Source organism: Herpailurus yagouaroundi, unplaced genomic scaffold (assembly GCF_014898765.1).
Source record: "Herpailurus yagouaroundi ecotype Mexico unplaced genomic scaffold, PumYag 210, whole genome shotgun sequence".
Lineage (NCBI taxonomy): Eukaryota > Metazoa > Chordata > Mammalia > Carnivora > Felidae > Herpailurus > Herpailurus yagouaroundi.
Window position 1 is genome coordinate 27491538 of NW_024412441.1, and position 16589 is coordinate 27508126.

Below are 16589 nucleotides of genomic sequence, written 5' to 3' on the forward strand. Positions count from 1 at the left end.
TGGACTCTGTGCTGACAGCTCAGAGCTTGGAACCTACTTCCAATTCTGTGTCTCCCTCTGTCTCTGTCCCTCCCCTACTCATGCTCTGTCTCTCACTGTCTCTCAAAAAATGAATAAACAGTAAAATATTTTTTTAAAGAAATGTTAGTTCTCTTCCCACCTCCCTCTTAATGTTGATCACATGGTAATTTTGATATTATCCAAACTCTACCTTCTTTGACATATCATCAAACCAGCTGTTTCTTACACTTGAATTTTTTTTTTTTTTTTTTGGAAATAGTTCATCTTTCATTTTCTTAAAACATAGTCTCCATTCTAAGAGATTTACCTCACTCTGAGAGTAGAACCTTGAAAACGAGCCTTACTATGGTAGCACAAACTCCCTCTCACCCACTGCCTGGAAAGGCTGGGCCAGATTCTCTTATTCAATTTCCAGTAAGTATGGAACATTTCCTGTAAGGATGCTTTCAACTCTAAAGTCCTGGCACTGAATTTATATACAATAGTTAAATTTATGTATACAAGGAACTCATCCCAGCACATGCAAATTGAAGTGTTCAATAAATGTTAGCTTTTAAGTAATATTTAATTACTAGCAGTAGCAATAAATGTCTTCTGGGATCGCAGTAGCCAATTATTCTGGAGTAATAGTGGCCCATTCTCCTGGCTTTCTCATTTTGTGCATTTCATACATTTCTTTCAATAGAACAAAACACACAAAAAACCTGATTCAAAAAATGGGCTAAACATTTAAATGGACATTTCTCCAAAAGAGATATATGAATGACAAATAGGCACATGAAAAGATGCTCAACATCACTAATCATTAAGGAAATGAAAATCAAAACTACATGAAATATCACCACATACCTATTAGAATGACTATTCTAGAAATTAAAAACATTTTAAACATATACTTAATAAATAAAATAAACAGAAAATAACAAATATTGTTGAAGATGTGAAGAAATTGGAACCCTTGTGCCTTTCTGGTGAGAATGTTAAATAGTGTACTGTGTACTCTGGAAAACAGCATGGCAATTTCTCAAAAAATTAAACATAAAATTACCATATGATCTAACAATTCCATTTCTGGGTATATACCCCAAAGAATTGAAAGTAGGATCTTGAAGAAATATTTAAATACCCATGTTCATAACAGCATTATTCACAAAAGTCAAACATTAGAAGCAATCTAAATGTCCATACATGGATGAATGAAAAGCAAAATGTAGTTTTTGTCACACAGTGGGATGTTTTTCAGCCCTAAAAAGGAATGAAATTCTGACACATTGTACAACATGAATAAACTTTGAAGATATTATCCTAAGTAAAATAAGCCAGTCACAAAAGGACAAATATTGTATGATTCCATTCACATGAGGAACCTAGTGTAGACAAATTCATAGAAAAAGTAGAAGGGGATAGGGGAAAAGAACTATGGGGAGTTAGTGTTTAATGGTGTAGTTTCATTTTGGGAAGATTAAAAAGTTCTAGACATGGATGTTGGTGATGGCTGCACAACAATGAGAATGTACTTAATACCACTGAACTGGATACTTAAAAATGGTTAAAATGGTAAATTTTATGTTATGTGTATTTTACCGCAATTGTTTTAAAAGTCCTCTATCCTGTGCCCACAGGGACTCCCCCTCCCATTGCAAGACAGTATGGCCCTGACCACAGAGTTGAGGACACAGCTACAACTGAGAGAGGTGGCAGGGATCCCCCTGCAGGCTAGCACTGTGGACAACTGGAGCCAGATCCAGAACTTTGAGGCCAAGCCAGATGATCTCCTCATCTGTACCTACCCTAAATCAGGTGACTGTGGGGTTAGGGGACAACCAAACTTCAGCCTGTGGAGTAAGAAAGGGCTGCTCATGTCAGTTATAATCCCCCTTGATACAGTGCACTCACTCATTCAAGGAAAGCTGCTCCTTCTCGCTGTTCCATGATGAGGCAATCTTGGGATGCCTAATGTCCCTGGGTTTATTAGGGTCAAGCATAATGGCTTTAGAGGATCCAGGCTGTTGTGCTCTATTATGGATTGCTCTTGGGTGACAACGTCATGCAGCTCCTTCTGTCCATAGAGACCTTGTGGGGTTTTCCCACATGGACGTTCAGGACAGGATCCTGACCTGAGGGGAGGTTGAACCAAACACCATCAGTCTCCACGTCCCCTTTTTCACCCAGAACACTTAAGACAGATTGTCTAACCAGTTTCTATATCTCACCCTTTCCATTTGGGCCCCAGGGACCACGTGGATTCAGGAAATTGTGGACATGATTGAGCAGAATGGAGATGTGGAGAAATGTCAGAGAGCCGTAATTCAACACCGCCATCCATTCATCGAGTGGGCTCGGCCACCCCAGCCTTCTGGTGAGAGTTCCCCCATTATTGCTATGACTCCATTCTTTCTCTTCTTTTAAGATTTTTTTTAGAGCAGTGTTAGATTTACAACAAAGTAGAGTCACAGAGATTTTCTGCACATGCATAGCCTTCTCCATTATCAATATCTACCCCCCCTCCCCCAGATGGTGCATTTGTTTCAATTGATGAACCTACACTGACACATCATAATCACCCAAAGCCCAGTGTTTGCTCTGGATGTTGTACATTCTATGAGTTTGGGCCAATGTATAATGACCTGGATCCAGCACTGTAATACCACACAGAGTAGCTCCACTGCCCTAAAAATTCTCTGTGCTCCACTCGTTCATCCCTCCCTCTCTCCCCAACCTCTGACAACCACTAATCTGTTTACTCTTTCCAGTTTTTCCTTTTCCAGAATATCATATAGTTGGAATCATACAGTATGTGGCCTTTTCAGACAGGCTTCTCTCACTCAGCAATGTGCATTTAAGTTTCCTCCATGTATTTTCATGGCATGATAGCTCATTTCTTTTCAGTGCTAATATTCCATTGCTTAGATGTACCACAGTTTATCCATTCACCTACTCAAGGGCATTCCAGTGGCTCTCCTTATCCCTTTCTCTTCCTCTCTCTTCCTCCTTTCTCCCTCTCTCATTCTTTCTACATATTACCTAAAATTATTTGCCAAAAGTGAATCTAAGTAAAAAGGAGTTGCCTTATTTTCTTCTTAAATGCTCCCTCTGACCATCACACTATAGAACACACAGAGAAGGTAGAGAGCTATTTATGAAACAATTTGCACTCTCTCCTCTCCTTACTCCACCATACAAAATTCCAGAGCAGCCAAGAAAGTGACAGATAATCATCAAAAATAATGCGTTTGCAGCCAACAACTATTTCTGTTCTGTAGGGAGACTTTTTTAGGGTAATACTCAACCTAGAATTGAGTATTCAAAACACACACACACAAAAAAAAAAAGACAAAAAGACAACCGGAACTTCTTGGAATTCAATACACTTCTTGAAATTAAAAAAAAAGGCAACCAGAAGGCAAAAGAAGCCATTCCAGGTAACTGGCAGCTGCTGGAAGCATGTTACAGAACAAGGATAAGAGGAACACCTACTTTGCTATTTCAGTATTGCATAGGACAGCACAATGAAAAACTGGAAACACAACTAGCTAGAGCTGCAATATTATAGGCAGCACAACTCTAGTGTTGAACCAATTGTGGACGGAGCTACCAATGCCTTGTGATAGAGAAGTTCCTTATCTGATGCCCATCAAACCTTAAACTTGTGTCCAAGTTAGAATAGCCTTAGGTACTTTCTTGTCCTTCTGGTTCTACTTGCCTAGCCACTCAGACTCCTTTGACCCTCAATTCCTGTCTGTTATTCACTAGTTTAGCAATCCAGTGCCTGGTCTGATCGCTGCTCTGAACTACCTGTGAGTCTCTGACACTGCACGCATTGTACTCTCTGCCTGCTTAACTGTGACCCCACTCTGTGTGTAGCCAGGGCCTTCCATTTTTATTGGTGTCTGGTCCTTTGATCCCTTGAGCAGCAGGATGGTATAATGAATAAAGACAACAAGGGTTTAAATCCTGATGCCATCACTCAGCTCAGTGACGTTTAGCAAGTTACCTTCTCTGTGATACAATTGCCTCAGCTGCAAAATGTCAATAGAATTGGTGCCTACTTTAAAAAGTCATTGTAGGGATTAAATGAGTTAATATGTGTCAAAAGCTTAGAACAACACCTGGCACAGAGTAGATACCATTTAAGTGTTAGGTATTCCTGATCACTTCTTAGGCTAAATCCCTTGCCCCACAAGGGCATGTGTTCCCTGGTCATCCAAGCCCAGTTTTTTATCTTATTTCTACATTCAACCCCAGCCACCATCATCTTACCTCTGACAATCTGGGAGATTAAAGAGAGGGAAAAAATCCTAAACATGATTTCTAGTGAAGCATTCTTTGCAGTGGGGAGCAGAGTATCCAGCATAAGCATATGCTATTGTTAAGTCAGCATAAAAAGCAGGATAAAGCTTCTCTCAAGGCAATGCCAGTAGCTACAGAATTCAAGAAAGGATAATAACCAATAGCCCAGCATGGCACATCATACAGAAATCAAGATGGATCTTTACAAAACAAGGTGCCCTTGGGGTGCCTGGGTGGCTCAGTCAGTTAAACGTCTGACTTTGACTCAAGTTCTTGAGTTTGAACGCCACATCAGGCTCTGTGCTGACAGCTCAGACACTGGAGCCTGCTTCGGATTCTGTGTTTCCCTCTCTCTCTCTGCCCCTCCCCTGTTCTCTCTCTCTCTCTCTCTGTCTGTCTCTTTCAACAATAAATAAACAATTAAAAAAAACCAAGGTGCCCCATGTCCAAAGATGTGATAAACACTGAAAAGGGTTATGGTCTTTCCAGCTATAAAAAGACAGAGGCTGGGTAAAGACTCAGCTAGGCAGTAGTTTTATTTAAGAGCAGATGGTCCCTGCCACCTGAGGTGAGGGCTACCATTAGGAGGGTAATATGGTTGCTGAAATAGACTGATGGGTGTTGGTCAAGTATACCGACCACCCTCAGAGGGTTCAAGAGTGAGCGGACACTCCTGGATGTAATGGAAGTTTGTGTCCCGTGTGGTCAGTCTCCCTCCCAGGAGCCCTCTTACCCTCCCACCAACTCCTAGCAACAGAGCTGTTTGACATCTAAAGCATTGCATATATGACCTAATAAAAGCAAGGCCGGGAAGAATTTGAAAAGGTGCATGTGTGTGTGTGTGTGTGTGTGTGTGTGTGTGAGAGAGAGAGAGAGAGAGAGAGAACTGTATATAGGTGAGATCTAGAAATAACTCCTACAGCTCAACAAGAACTTATACTACAGGCCCTGGGCTGCATATACAACTCCATACCTCCACTTGCCTTCAATAGTTCATGGTCCAATGGAGGAGGCAAAGGCAGACCATATGATGACAAGGAATGGGTATGTTGGGTAGAGGTTAGCATAGGACACCATCAGCAGGGTGAAGAACGTGCCTGAAAACCAATGCCTGGAGAAGCTGACACCTGCAATGACAAGCTGCTACTGCTGCTGTTGCTGTGTTTTTCCTGCCAGACTGCAAGCTTCTCATGCAGATGATTAGGGCCAAAAATTACTCCATTGGCCTCTTCTTCCACGGGGCAGGCTCGGGAATGACTTTATGACCTGAGGTGTGTTCATGGACACTCTCCCCTGCCCTTCTCACCCCCTGAGGCTGAGCACTCATGGCAGAGTGCCCAGGAAATGAGACCACCCCAACCAGCTCTCCTGAAGCACTGATAAGAGACAGAGAGAGAGAGAGAAGGAGAAAACATATAATTTGCTTGAATCTGTGAAATAAAACATGGGTGGAATGCTCCATGTAAAGCCCTAAACCTGCAGAATCTCTGTCTATTGTAGGGGTTCTTTGGGAGCAAAGTTTGAAGCTGGAGCTGGGTCAAGCCTGCTGGGAGGGTTGCGTGTAACAGGATGAAAACCCAAGACTACCAGCCCCCTTCCCACACAGGGGTCATTGAGCCCAGGATCTGAGGGGCAAACATGCTCAGGTCATCACAACCTTATCTTCTTCCTTCTCACCTCCCTGTCTTGCAAGTCCCTCTGCACTTGGGCCTCTGGGGAGCCTTCTTAGTTTTCTTGCAAGATTGGTTATGCATTTAAAGGATGTTTGTGGTGTTTTAATCAGATTTTACAGGTGCTTTACAACAGAAGAGGTCTTCATAGTGTCTGGAACACTATATTGCTAGCAGTGGAAGTGTCTGGAGAGACTCTAAAAAGTGACTGGGACGAACCAGGTGCCCGGAGATATAGGCAAGGAAGACAAGAGACCTGGAGAAGCAGAACAGGTGTAAATAGCTCTGAAGGGTAACATGTGAGCAGGAGACACGATGGAAGCTGAGGAAAGGAGCTAGACACAGGACAATTTCACAGTCTTGCTAAGGAATATGGGCTTTAATTATAGACCAGTAGCTTTCTAATTTTTCTTTTCAGTACCAGAATTTTTTTTAATTATTGGGACCATATGAATCAATAATTCCACCTCTGCGTATATGCCCTAAAGAATTAAAGACAGAGACTAGAGAAGCATCATTCATAGAAGCATCATTCACAATAGCCGAGGATGGAAGAAACCTAAGTGTCCAGGACAGATGAATGGATGAGTAAAATGTGATACATACATGCAATGAAAGATTATTCAGTCTTAAAAAGGAAGGAAATTCTGATACCTGCTACAACAAGGATGAACCTTAAGGACATTATGCTAAGTGGAATAAGCCAGTCACCAAAAAAAGACAAACACTGTATGATTCCACTTATATTAGGTATCCACAGGAGTCAAATTCATAGAATCAGAAAGAATAGTGGCTGCTAGTGGCTGGGGAAGGGTGGAATGGGGAGTTAGTGTTTAACAGGTACAGTGTTTAAGCAGATTGGTTGCACAACAACATGAATGCAATTAGCACTACTGAACTGTACTCTTTAAAAGAGTTAAGATGGAAAATTTTACTTTATGTGTATCTTACCACAAGTTTTAAAAAAATTATTAGGGGTTCCAAACATATAAAATAAGCAAAACCAAAGATGACCAGAATGAAACACATCCTTTCAACTCCACCTTGAATCCCCTACCTCAGACACATAGCTTGGGTAGCAAGTGTGAAAAACCACCTTGAGTATAGAAGGTTTCCAAACAGAAGAGGCACATGGTCTGAGCTGCTCAAAAGGAGCAGCACTCTCCCCAGTCTCCATGTGTTCACCAACCCAGAAGCTCTCCAAACCCCAGACTTTAGGGACTTAATGGAGGCTTCATCGTGCAGGTATGATCTATCATTTACTCCATTTTCAGCCCTTCCTCCCTCTCTGAAGAATGGGGGATAGGGCTGAAAATTCCAAGCTTCTAATCATGGCTGGTCTTGCTGGTGACCAGCCTCCATCTAGGAGCCCACCTAGAGTCAGCTCATTAGAACAGGACACCCTGAGGTGCCTGGGTGGTTCCGTTGGTTAAGCATCCAACTTCAGTTCAGGTCATGATCTGACACCTCATGAGTTCAAGCCCTGCATTGGGCTCTGTGCTGACAGCTCAGAGCCTGGGGCCTGCTTCCAATTCTGTGTCTTCATCTCTCTCTCTGCCCCTTCTTTGCTCATGCACTTCCTCTCTCTCTCTCTCTCTCTCTCTCTCTCTCTCTCTGTCTCTCAAAAATAAATAATCATTAAAAAAACTTTTTTCAAAAAGCAGGGCACCCTTATCACCCAGGAAATTATAGAGGTTTCAGGAATTCTGTGCCGAGAAGCAGAAGCAGAGACAAATATAAATTTTCTATTATCTCACATCCCCTCCCTCAGTCTAACACAATGATTGCACAGAGCAAGTGTCTAGTCAGTGTTTTAGAGGACGGAGTGGAAATCACAACTCATGTGACATCAAGTACATATGTTTTTAGAGATGAAACAAGTGACTAGCACATGGGCCAAGTACATGGGCAGCCTGTTGCAGACACGCAGGGGTGGGCACTGGCTGGGAGGCAAGAGAGGCCTGCACTCTGGTTCCCCCTGGCTCTGCTACAATAAGAACTCACTTGTCCCTTCTCAGCTTCTGTCTCCACATCCTGGAAGTGACAGAGTAAATTAATCTAAGCTCCCTTCCAACTCTCAAGCTGTTTGAGTCTACAGAAGTGATGGTAAAATAAATAATCTTATTATGAAATCCCAAAGGAAGTCAAGAGATGGGGGTGGAGGGTGATGGGACATTCTGGACAGAGCCCAGAATATAAGTTCCCCCATGCAGTACTTGTATTACACAGATGTTTCCTCTTGATTTACTTCAAAGGGGTGGAAAAAGCCAAAGCAATGCCCTCTCCACGGATACTAAGGACTCACCTTCCAATTCAGCTCTTGCCTCCATCTTTCTGGGAAAATAACTGCAAGGTAAGACAGCAATAGCTTCCCTGGGGACAGGCGGGGAGACTAACCCTCCTGAGAGCAAATCCGCCAGACCCTAACTCACAACACTGCCATCATGTTTACCTCCCCGCTATCTCTGCAGTAGTGCTGTTGATCAGCAATAAGAGAAAATGTAAACTTCTATACTCAGCAGGATATTCACCTGAATGTTTTCAAATAAGATGTGGATTGTTTGAAGGTACAGACGAATTTTTGGACATAACAAGAGATAGTGAGTGTCCACAGTTGATCCAAGGGTGTGGGCAATGGAATTCTCATAATAGAGGACAGAAGAAAAAGTGAGGAGAAAAAAAATCTTGATGATTGTTTAAAAGGGTAAATAGATGGAGCAGTGTTTCTTGAGGGGAGCAGTTGGCCTTAACCTCTAGTAAACTCTGGGCTCTTAGCTTTACTGCTTCTGGGACTTTATTCTGTATTCAGCGTCTAATCAGTTCCTGGCACATAGAGGACATTCAAAATGTGTTTGCTGAGTGAAAAACAAATGAATTAGGTCAAGGAAAGAAACTGAGGTGTCAGCCAACGATGTTAAGGAAGTTTTCTCAAAGGTGGGAATGAAGGGAACAAAGGGCTAGGAAGGGTGTATTTCTAGCGAACAATAGCGATTATGTGGGTCCTTTCAGTAAAGTTATATAAGGGAACAAGAACCTCCATTTCTGGGATTATGTTAAGACTAAACACCCTGAAACCTCTTGTATAAAACACTTAGCAATTACACATAACAAATGACAAATTTCCTTGTAAATGTGTAACTGAGATCCAGATACAGTTGAGGAAATCCCTCAGTCCCACAATGAAGAGGGCACTGGAACTCAGAGAGGTCACTGACACTGTAGCTGTCCTGTGGGTATTTGATGACCTGGAGAATGTAGCAGCGTGAGTTTCAATGGCTGCACAGGGGCAAATCCCAGAGCAGAAGGAACCAGAAAAGTAAGGAGCCCAAGCTGGGACAGCTGAAGGGCTTCACTGTCAATGGACGGAAGTCTCTCTGTGTTGACCTGGGCTCTCAGCTTCCCTGAAAATGTGTGGCCACATTTTGAAGGTCTCCTCTTCAAAGGAGGAAATTCAAGCTGCACTTCTTGCATTGTCCAAGAAGCCCCATGCTGAGAAACTGTATAAGGTGGTTCCATTGGTGGCATCCCCAGGATGACCAGCAAACACAAACATGGGATGGGAGGGGGGAGGGGGGATACCTTCTGCTTGCAGTGCTCCCTCTTGAGTTGACCATCTCACATTACAAAATACACAAAGGAACAAGCTAAAAATATATTAAAAACCAACCAAACAAATAAACTGAACAACAACAACAAAAGGAACAAGCCAGCAAGAGAAAGAGTTTGCAGAAAGAACAAACAGCAGGGTTGGACCTCAAGGACTTCAGATATCAAAATGACCAGATATAGAAATATAAGTTGTGTAAGAAAATTGAAAGATTGAATCAAAAATCAAAGAAGGGAATAAGATGCTATTTTTAAAGCATAATTTTTATTAAGTTAAATAATCAGGATTTCTGTGACTGAAATAATATATAACCATCTGCTATAAAAATCCAACCAAAGCTCTCTGATTTGCCAACACCTGCGGTGGCTCTCTCACATGGACCTGGGAGGACACAGCACGTGCTGCCTTCGAGCGGCCGCCGAGGCCCCGGAAGGGCCAGGGTGCCTGGGCTGGCTGCAGCAGGGTGGCCACGGGGACAAAGAGACCGCCGTGGGTGAGAGAGGAGGTGCCCCGTCCCACTTCATCTCCCCACTTGCTTCTGGGTCCTCTGCCTGCGGGAGGGTATCCGCTCCTGCTGTGCACTAGGACCCCATCGCGAATCTGCGCTTGCAGGACTGACCCTCACAAGCCAAGCCTTCTTCTCTCCCTCTCGCTGTCTCCGGGTTTGTGGCCTTAAGCTCCATCACCATGGTCTCTGCTTTCGGATAAAAAGCACCAGCGTTAGAAAGATGGTGTTCCTCAGACCTGAACCACGACCGCAAAACTGGAAGTAGAACCCAAGCCCTGACAATCAAATTTCTTGTCAGTGTTTGTGGGATGTGAGATTGCCACAGAAATAGCTTTTGTCGCCACTTATTGTCATGCACCTTCCAAAAAAATGTGTTATTAATTACCTATGGCTATTTCACACTGTTACTTAGTCCCTTTCTTTCTAGCCCTTTCAATTTCTGAACTAAAAAAAGCTAATAATACACTCACACACACAAATTCAACAACAGGTGAAGTGCAGAACGGACACCACAAAAGAGAGAATAAATGAACTTGGTGGGGGAAATGGGATGAAGTTTTGAGGAGAGAAGGGAGAGCCTTGTGGCTGGAAGTGAGAAATAAGATAGGAAGATTAATTAAATGATTAGCCAACCAGAAATTAAAAAGCCTAAGAATTCAGGTGGATTTTTTTTAAACTTCTCACGCCTAGGAAGCACCAGGGTCAGTCAGGAAGCAGAGGGAGCAAGGGTAACATGTGGTCAAGAGCCTTTATTCTGGTTTCCGAAGGAAGGAATGGGTGAGGCAGGTAAGCAGGTTTAAGATTGGGTAGTTTGGATGATTTCTGCAGTCTCTGGGGCAGAAGGGATGATGCTCCTGCTTTTGTGGTCCTGGCCCTGGGGTGATTAGAGCAGATGGATAGTGGCACAGAGTGTGAGAGCCTAATAAGGGAGGTGTTTGAGACGCAGGCTCCAGACTGGTGGAGTGATAAGTGAGCATGATTGTGAGTTGTTACTATCTCTAGTAACCTGCTAAACCTGGCAGGGGCAGTCCATCCAGGGTTAGCAAAGCCCCAGGATGTCAAAGCATCAGAATATAGGAAGTAGCACTACTGACGTTTTGGGCCAGATAATTCTTTTGGGTGGAGAGGCAGGGGGCTGCCCTGTACACTGTAAAATGTTGAGCAACATCCCTAGCCTCTACTCATTAGATGCCAGTGGCACTGCCACCCCCTGTTGTGACAACAAAAAATACCTCCAGACATTGCCAAATGTCCCCCAGTGGGCAAAATCATTCCTAGTTGAGAACTGTTTTAGGGTAAAAACAAAAAACAAACAAACAAACAACATTGAAATGACTAGTTATGGATCTAAGGTGACCAGTCAATGAGACCAGCTCAGGATTGATGCTGTCAGAATGTGAGTTGAGTACTTAGCAATCATTAAAGGTCATATTTGGTTAAAGTGAAAGGCTGAGAGGGTAGGAGTCAAGGTTGTGGTCAAAATGAAACCTAAACAGGATGCTTTGTAGGGCAAGACCTGAAGTGATTCAAGATGATAATAATAGAGTTGATGAGAACAGGAAAGAAATAAGACCGAGACGTCATCCTGCTTCTCCGGGAAACTGAGATGAGATGTTGGGAGGATCATCAGCACATGCATGTGGTAGTTTCTGTGTGACGGGAGGTCATAGTTGCTAGAGAACGATTGGACTCTGACACTAAAGGGGCAAGCAAGAATCAGGCTACTTAATAGGACTGAGTTTGGATAAAGAGGACAGCCAGAGGAGGAGGAGGTCATGGCCAAGTCGAACTGTCAGACAGGAGAGCTGAGGCAGGTGTGTGTGGCCACCCTTGGCATGGCTCAAACTGAGTGAATTCTGTGAAAATTCACTTTTCATGCCATCTTTTACCCTCCTCTCTTGTCACCCCAAAGTTCCTTTATGTGGCTCGAAATGCCAAAGACTGCATGGTTTCCTACTACCATTTCCAAAGGATGAATCAAATGCTTCCTGACCCTGGCACCTGGGAAGAGTATTTTGAAACCTTCATCAATGGGAAAGGTAAAGGATAATCCTTCACATCTTTGGGTTCCCAATCCAGGTATCTAAGAATCATTTGATTCCTTAGAAGGTTGTGTTCCTCCTTATATGTGTCCTACCTCAGACTGGGACTGAGAAGGGCAGGCTGGCTGAGCTCAGAGTGAATACCCATAGTCCCAGCAAATATCTCTCACCCAATTTGAAAGCCTTTATCCCAAGTTACCTGACCCATAGAGTTACCCCCATTCCAAAGAGAATCCTTGTTCCAATATCAGGGCATATGTGATTATACACAATAAATATGAATCTATTTTAGGTAGCATGTTGGGATAAATTACCCCAAGGCTATACCATACAATATCACCCTCTAAGTCAAACAGATCAGGACTCAGGATATATCTGGGACTTTGGGTGATCCCTATGTAGAGTGTTATGTTTCTTGTGCCTGTTACAGTGGGCTGGGGTTCCTGGTATGACCATGTAAAGGGATGGTGGGAGATGAAAGACAGATACCAGATTCTCTTCCTCTTCTTTGAGGACATAAAACGGGTGAGTAATGGCCCTTCAGAAAAATCACTCTAGGCTCTTTCAGGGCTGCACCTCTGGGAGGGACACCCTGAAGAATTTATGTGTGTCCTGATACCATCTTCCATTCCAATGCAATGTTACCCTCACCACAGGACCCAAAGCAAGAAATTCAGAAAGTGATGCAGTTCATGGGAAAGAGCTTGCATGAAACAGTGCTAGATAAAATTGTCCAAGAGACGTCATTTGAGAAAATGAAAGAAAATCCCATGACAAATCGATCTACAGTTCCCAAATCCATCCTGGACCCGTCCATTTCCCCCTTCATGAGAAAAGGTGTGTGTGGCCTCAAATACTATATAAATATAAGTATAAACCAAACACTCAGTTTTTCTAGTAATATCTGTCTGCCTTTTAGCAAGAAGATGTTAGGGTTCTTTTTTTATTTTTTTCTGTAAAATTTATTTATTATTGAGAGACAGACACAGAGTGTGAGTGGTGGGGGGGTGGGTAGAGAGAGGAGGAGACACACAATGCAAAGCAGGCTCCAGGCTCTGAGCTGTCAGCACAGAGCCCAATGTGGAGTTCGAACTCACAAACTGCGAGATCATGACCTGAGCCAAAGTCATTGGCTCAACCAAGCCACCCAAGTGCCCCAAGAAGATGTTAGGTTTTATTAATTTCAAGACAATACACTTAGCCTATTAAAAATAATATGCCACTAATAAGGTGGGGATTTAATCTTGTTACAGAAGAGAGCTCTCTGGGGTATTTGGTTGTAAGAAACAGGGGTTTGTTAGGAGAAGTCAGGCAGAGGTATAAGAGAAATGCAGTCTTGCAGGTAGTTAAGAGCAGGAGCCACCATTGGTCTAGACCTTGTGGGGATCCCTGGATCTCAGAGTAAGAGCCTCGGCAGCAGGAGGGTACAGCTTTTTGCTAGAAGGCTTCATCCTTTACAGGACTCAGCTGTCCTTCACATATCTGCTAGGAGTGCTTTCCTCCACTGACCAGCTTCCTGTCACTCTGCCCATTACACTTCTACTTTATAGCTTCTGCTGACTCGGCTTCTTCTCATAGGTTGGTCTTTATTTATTATTAAATTATTTTTTTATGTTTATTTACTTTTGAGAGTAAGAGAGACAGAGGGAGAGTGGCGGAGGGGCAGAGAGAGAGGGAGACACAGAATCTGAAGCAGACTTCAGACTCTGAGCTATCAGCACAGAGCCCGACACAGGGCTTGAACTCACAGACTCTAAGATTGTGACCTGAGCCAGAGTCAGACACTTAACCAACTGAGCCACCCAGGCACCCCTGCTCATAGCTTGGTCTTGATGATGGCCCACACATGGGCTATCATACTTCCAACTATCACTGCTACTGAGCATTGCTTCATTGTCTTCATTTTTTAGTTCTACTTCCCAAAACAGGAATTCTAATTGGCCCCAGCTAATATTTTTTGAGGAAAAAAAGCCTTATCATTTTTTTTATTTAAAAAGTAATATATATCATTGTAAAAAAATTAGATCAATATGGAATTGCATTTTCAATGAAAAAAAATTTTTTTTCTTCACCAAAACCCTGCCCCCCAGAAGTAGCCACCAATAGTATGGCTCCCTTTCTATTTAAGAACACAGACTTCTTTTGCACAACAGAGGAACCATGGTATACTACTGCTTTGCAACTTTTCTTCTTTTTTTAATTTATTACTTTATTTTGTTGCATTTTTGAATTTACAGCATCATCCCATGCTAGTGCAGCAAACCAAAAAATGCCATTCCTTTTCTCTTCAGATAATCAATGGTGATGATTTGGCAAGTAGCCCTTCTTCAGATCCAGACAAACTTATCTTTCTATAGACCCTCCTTCCCTCAGGCTCATACATATGCAAACAAAAATATGGAACATGGTGAAGGCTAAAACCCAAATGTGGTCATACTTCACACCTTCATTTGCCAGAATATCAGACATCCCTCCAGAGCAAGGCATGTAGGTCTATATAGCTCACTGTTTTTAGTGGTCTCATGTTATGCTGAAGCACGGATGCATCATAACTCATTCAACTATTCCCCTAGTGAAAGATACCACAGTTTATTTTGTTTTTAATATTTTATCTTTATGAATAATGTTATAGTAAACATCTTTGTATGCACGTTATGTCCTGATGCTTTTATTTCTGTTGCACAAATTTTCAGAAGATGCACTGCGGACATATAGAGTATTTCCCCTTTTTAACATTATTTTAGTAGTTACTAGTTGGTGAAAAAGCTCGTACATATCCAGTGTCTCAATGACATTTTTCCCAAAAGTTATTTTTTTAATTGAGAAGTAACTTACCAAAAAATGCAAACTCTGAAATATGCAGTTCAATATATTGAAAAATGTATACACCCATATAACCAGCACCCCAGTTAATCTCTACCCTCAGATACAACCACCATTCTAATTTCTATCACTACAGATTGATTTTGCCCGTTCTTAGACTTCATATAAAAGAAATCATACAGTATGTACCTTCTTGTGTGTTGTGTCTATCACTCAGTGTAACGTCTGAGATTCCTCCATTGGCCTGTGTCATTTCTGTGCAGTGGTCCATTATGTGAATATATCACAAGTGAGGCCAAGCACCAGCACCTTTGAGGCAATTGTCCACTGTAGCTAAGAGTCCACCCCCTGTGCAGAGCATGCTAGGGTCCTTCTTAGATCAGAGGGCTGCAGGTGGAAGGGTAGGCATCGAGGGGGAGGTGGAGAAAGGCAAACGTGTTGTCAAGCTTGGTTTTCCTCTTCTAGGAACTGTGGGGGATTGGAAAAACCACTTCACTGTGGTTCAGAGTGAAAGATTTGATGAAATCTACAGACAAAAGATGGAAGGAACCTCAATAAATTTCTGCATGGAACTCTGAACAAGATGTGCATAGAAAGGTAGATGACAAGAATGGGGAAGATATCTTCAATCCTTCAGTGAAGCCCAAAGAATCTCTGAAAGCATATTGTAAAAATATACAATTGTGGTACCACTGTCTCTGTGATTATTACCAACCCCATTTTTCAAAAGGATCATGTCTAATGCTTATTTTCTCAACCATCCTTTCCAAAGTAAGAAATAAAATGGCTTAATAAATAAAATAAAATAAAATAAAATAAATAAAATAAAATAAAGTAAAACAAAACAAAACAAAATAAGATAAAATAAAATAAAGTAAAATAAAATAAAATATAAAATAAAGACTTGAATACTGCAAAGATTTTTTTTTTTTAGGTCTCCATTATTCTGGAAAGTGCTTCCTAGTTTTCTAGTGTGTAATATAAAATACCTTGGGTGTAAATATGCAAATACTAGGTTATATCTATGTTGAAAATATGAAATCACTGATATCTGTCCCAGTCATTCAAGAAACTCCAGCTGTGCTAGGTTCTGGGGTTCCACCTGATTAGCATGGAAGGGACACTTTGAGGGTAGTCTTGATGCAGCCAGCCCTGAGAAAACATGTCCAGAGTGCCAGTTAATCTCTCTACCCTTGGATAAAACCACCATTCTAATTTCTGTCAGCACAGATTGACTTTGGCTATTCTTGGACTTCATATAAATGAAATCGTACAGTATGTACCTGCTTGTGTCTGCTGTCTATCACTCAATGTAACATTTGAGATTCCTCCATTGGCTTGCATCAGTAGTTCACTGCTTTTCACTTCTGTGCAGTAGTCCATAATGCGAATATATATGGTGAGGAAGAAAAGGGAAGGGCGTGGAGGGGGATGCCAGATGACCAAAACCTAATTAGGAGTCATAGTGTGCTTAATTACAGAAACAGGAAGTTTAAGGGTGTCCACTTGGGAGCCTGAGTCATATCCTGCTAAAAGCAGAAAATGGGAGATAGCATCAGCAAAGTCAGCCCAGGCATGGTTGTCAGATTTAAAGATAGTCTCAACAGCAATGCTGTGTCCACTGAGGG

The 16589-nt window shown here is 42.2% G+C and overlaps 1 protein-coding gene across 2 annotated transcripts; it reads left to right on the forward strand.

Moving 5' to 3' along the window:
* The first annotated feature begins 1669 nt into the window (after positions 1 to 1669).
* SULT1C2 (sulfotransferase family 1C member 2) lies at positions 1670 to 15743 on the forward strand. 2 transcript variants are annotated; one of them, XM_040454146.1, is made up of 7 exons: positions 1670 to 1821; positions 2255 to 2380; positions 8237 to 8334; positions 12009 to 12135; positions 12569 to 12663; positions 12795 to 12975; positions 15427 to 15743. In XM_040454146.1, exons 1-7 carry the CDS (start codon positions 1671 to 1673, stop codon positions 15537 to 15539), a joined length of 891 nt encoding a protein of 296 aa, XP_040310080.1. In that variant the 5' UTR covers position 1670; the 3' UTR covers positions 15540 to 15743. The 2 variants fall into 2 exon arrangements, with proteins under 2 accessions (XP_040310080.1, XP_040310081.1); XM_040454147.1 differs by lacking the exon at positions 15427 to 15743 and adding an exon at positions 13599 to 13711.
* Positions 15744 to 16589: the final 846 nt, after the last annotated feature.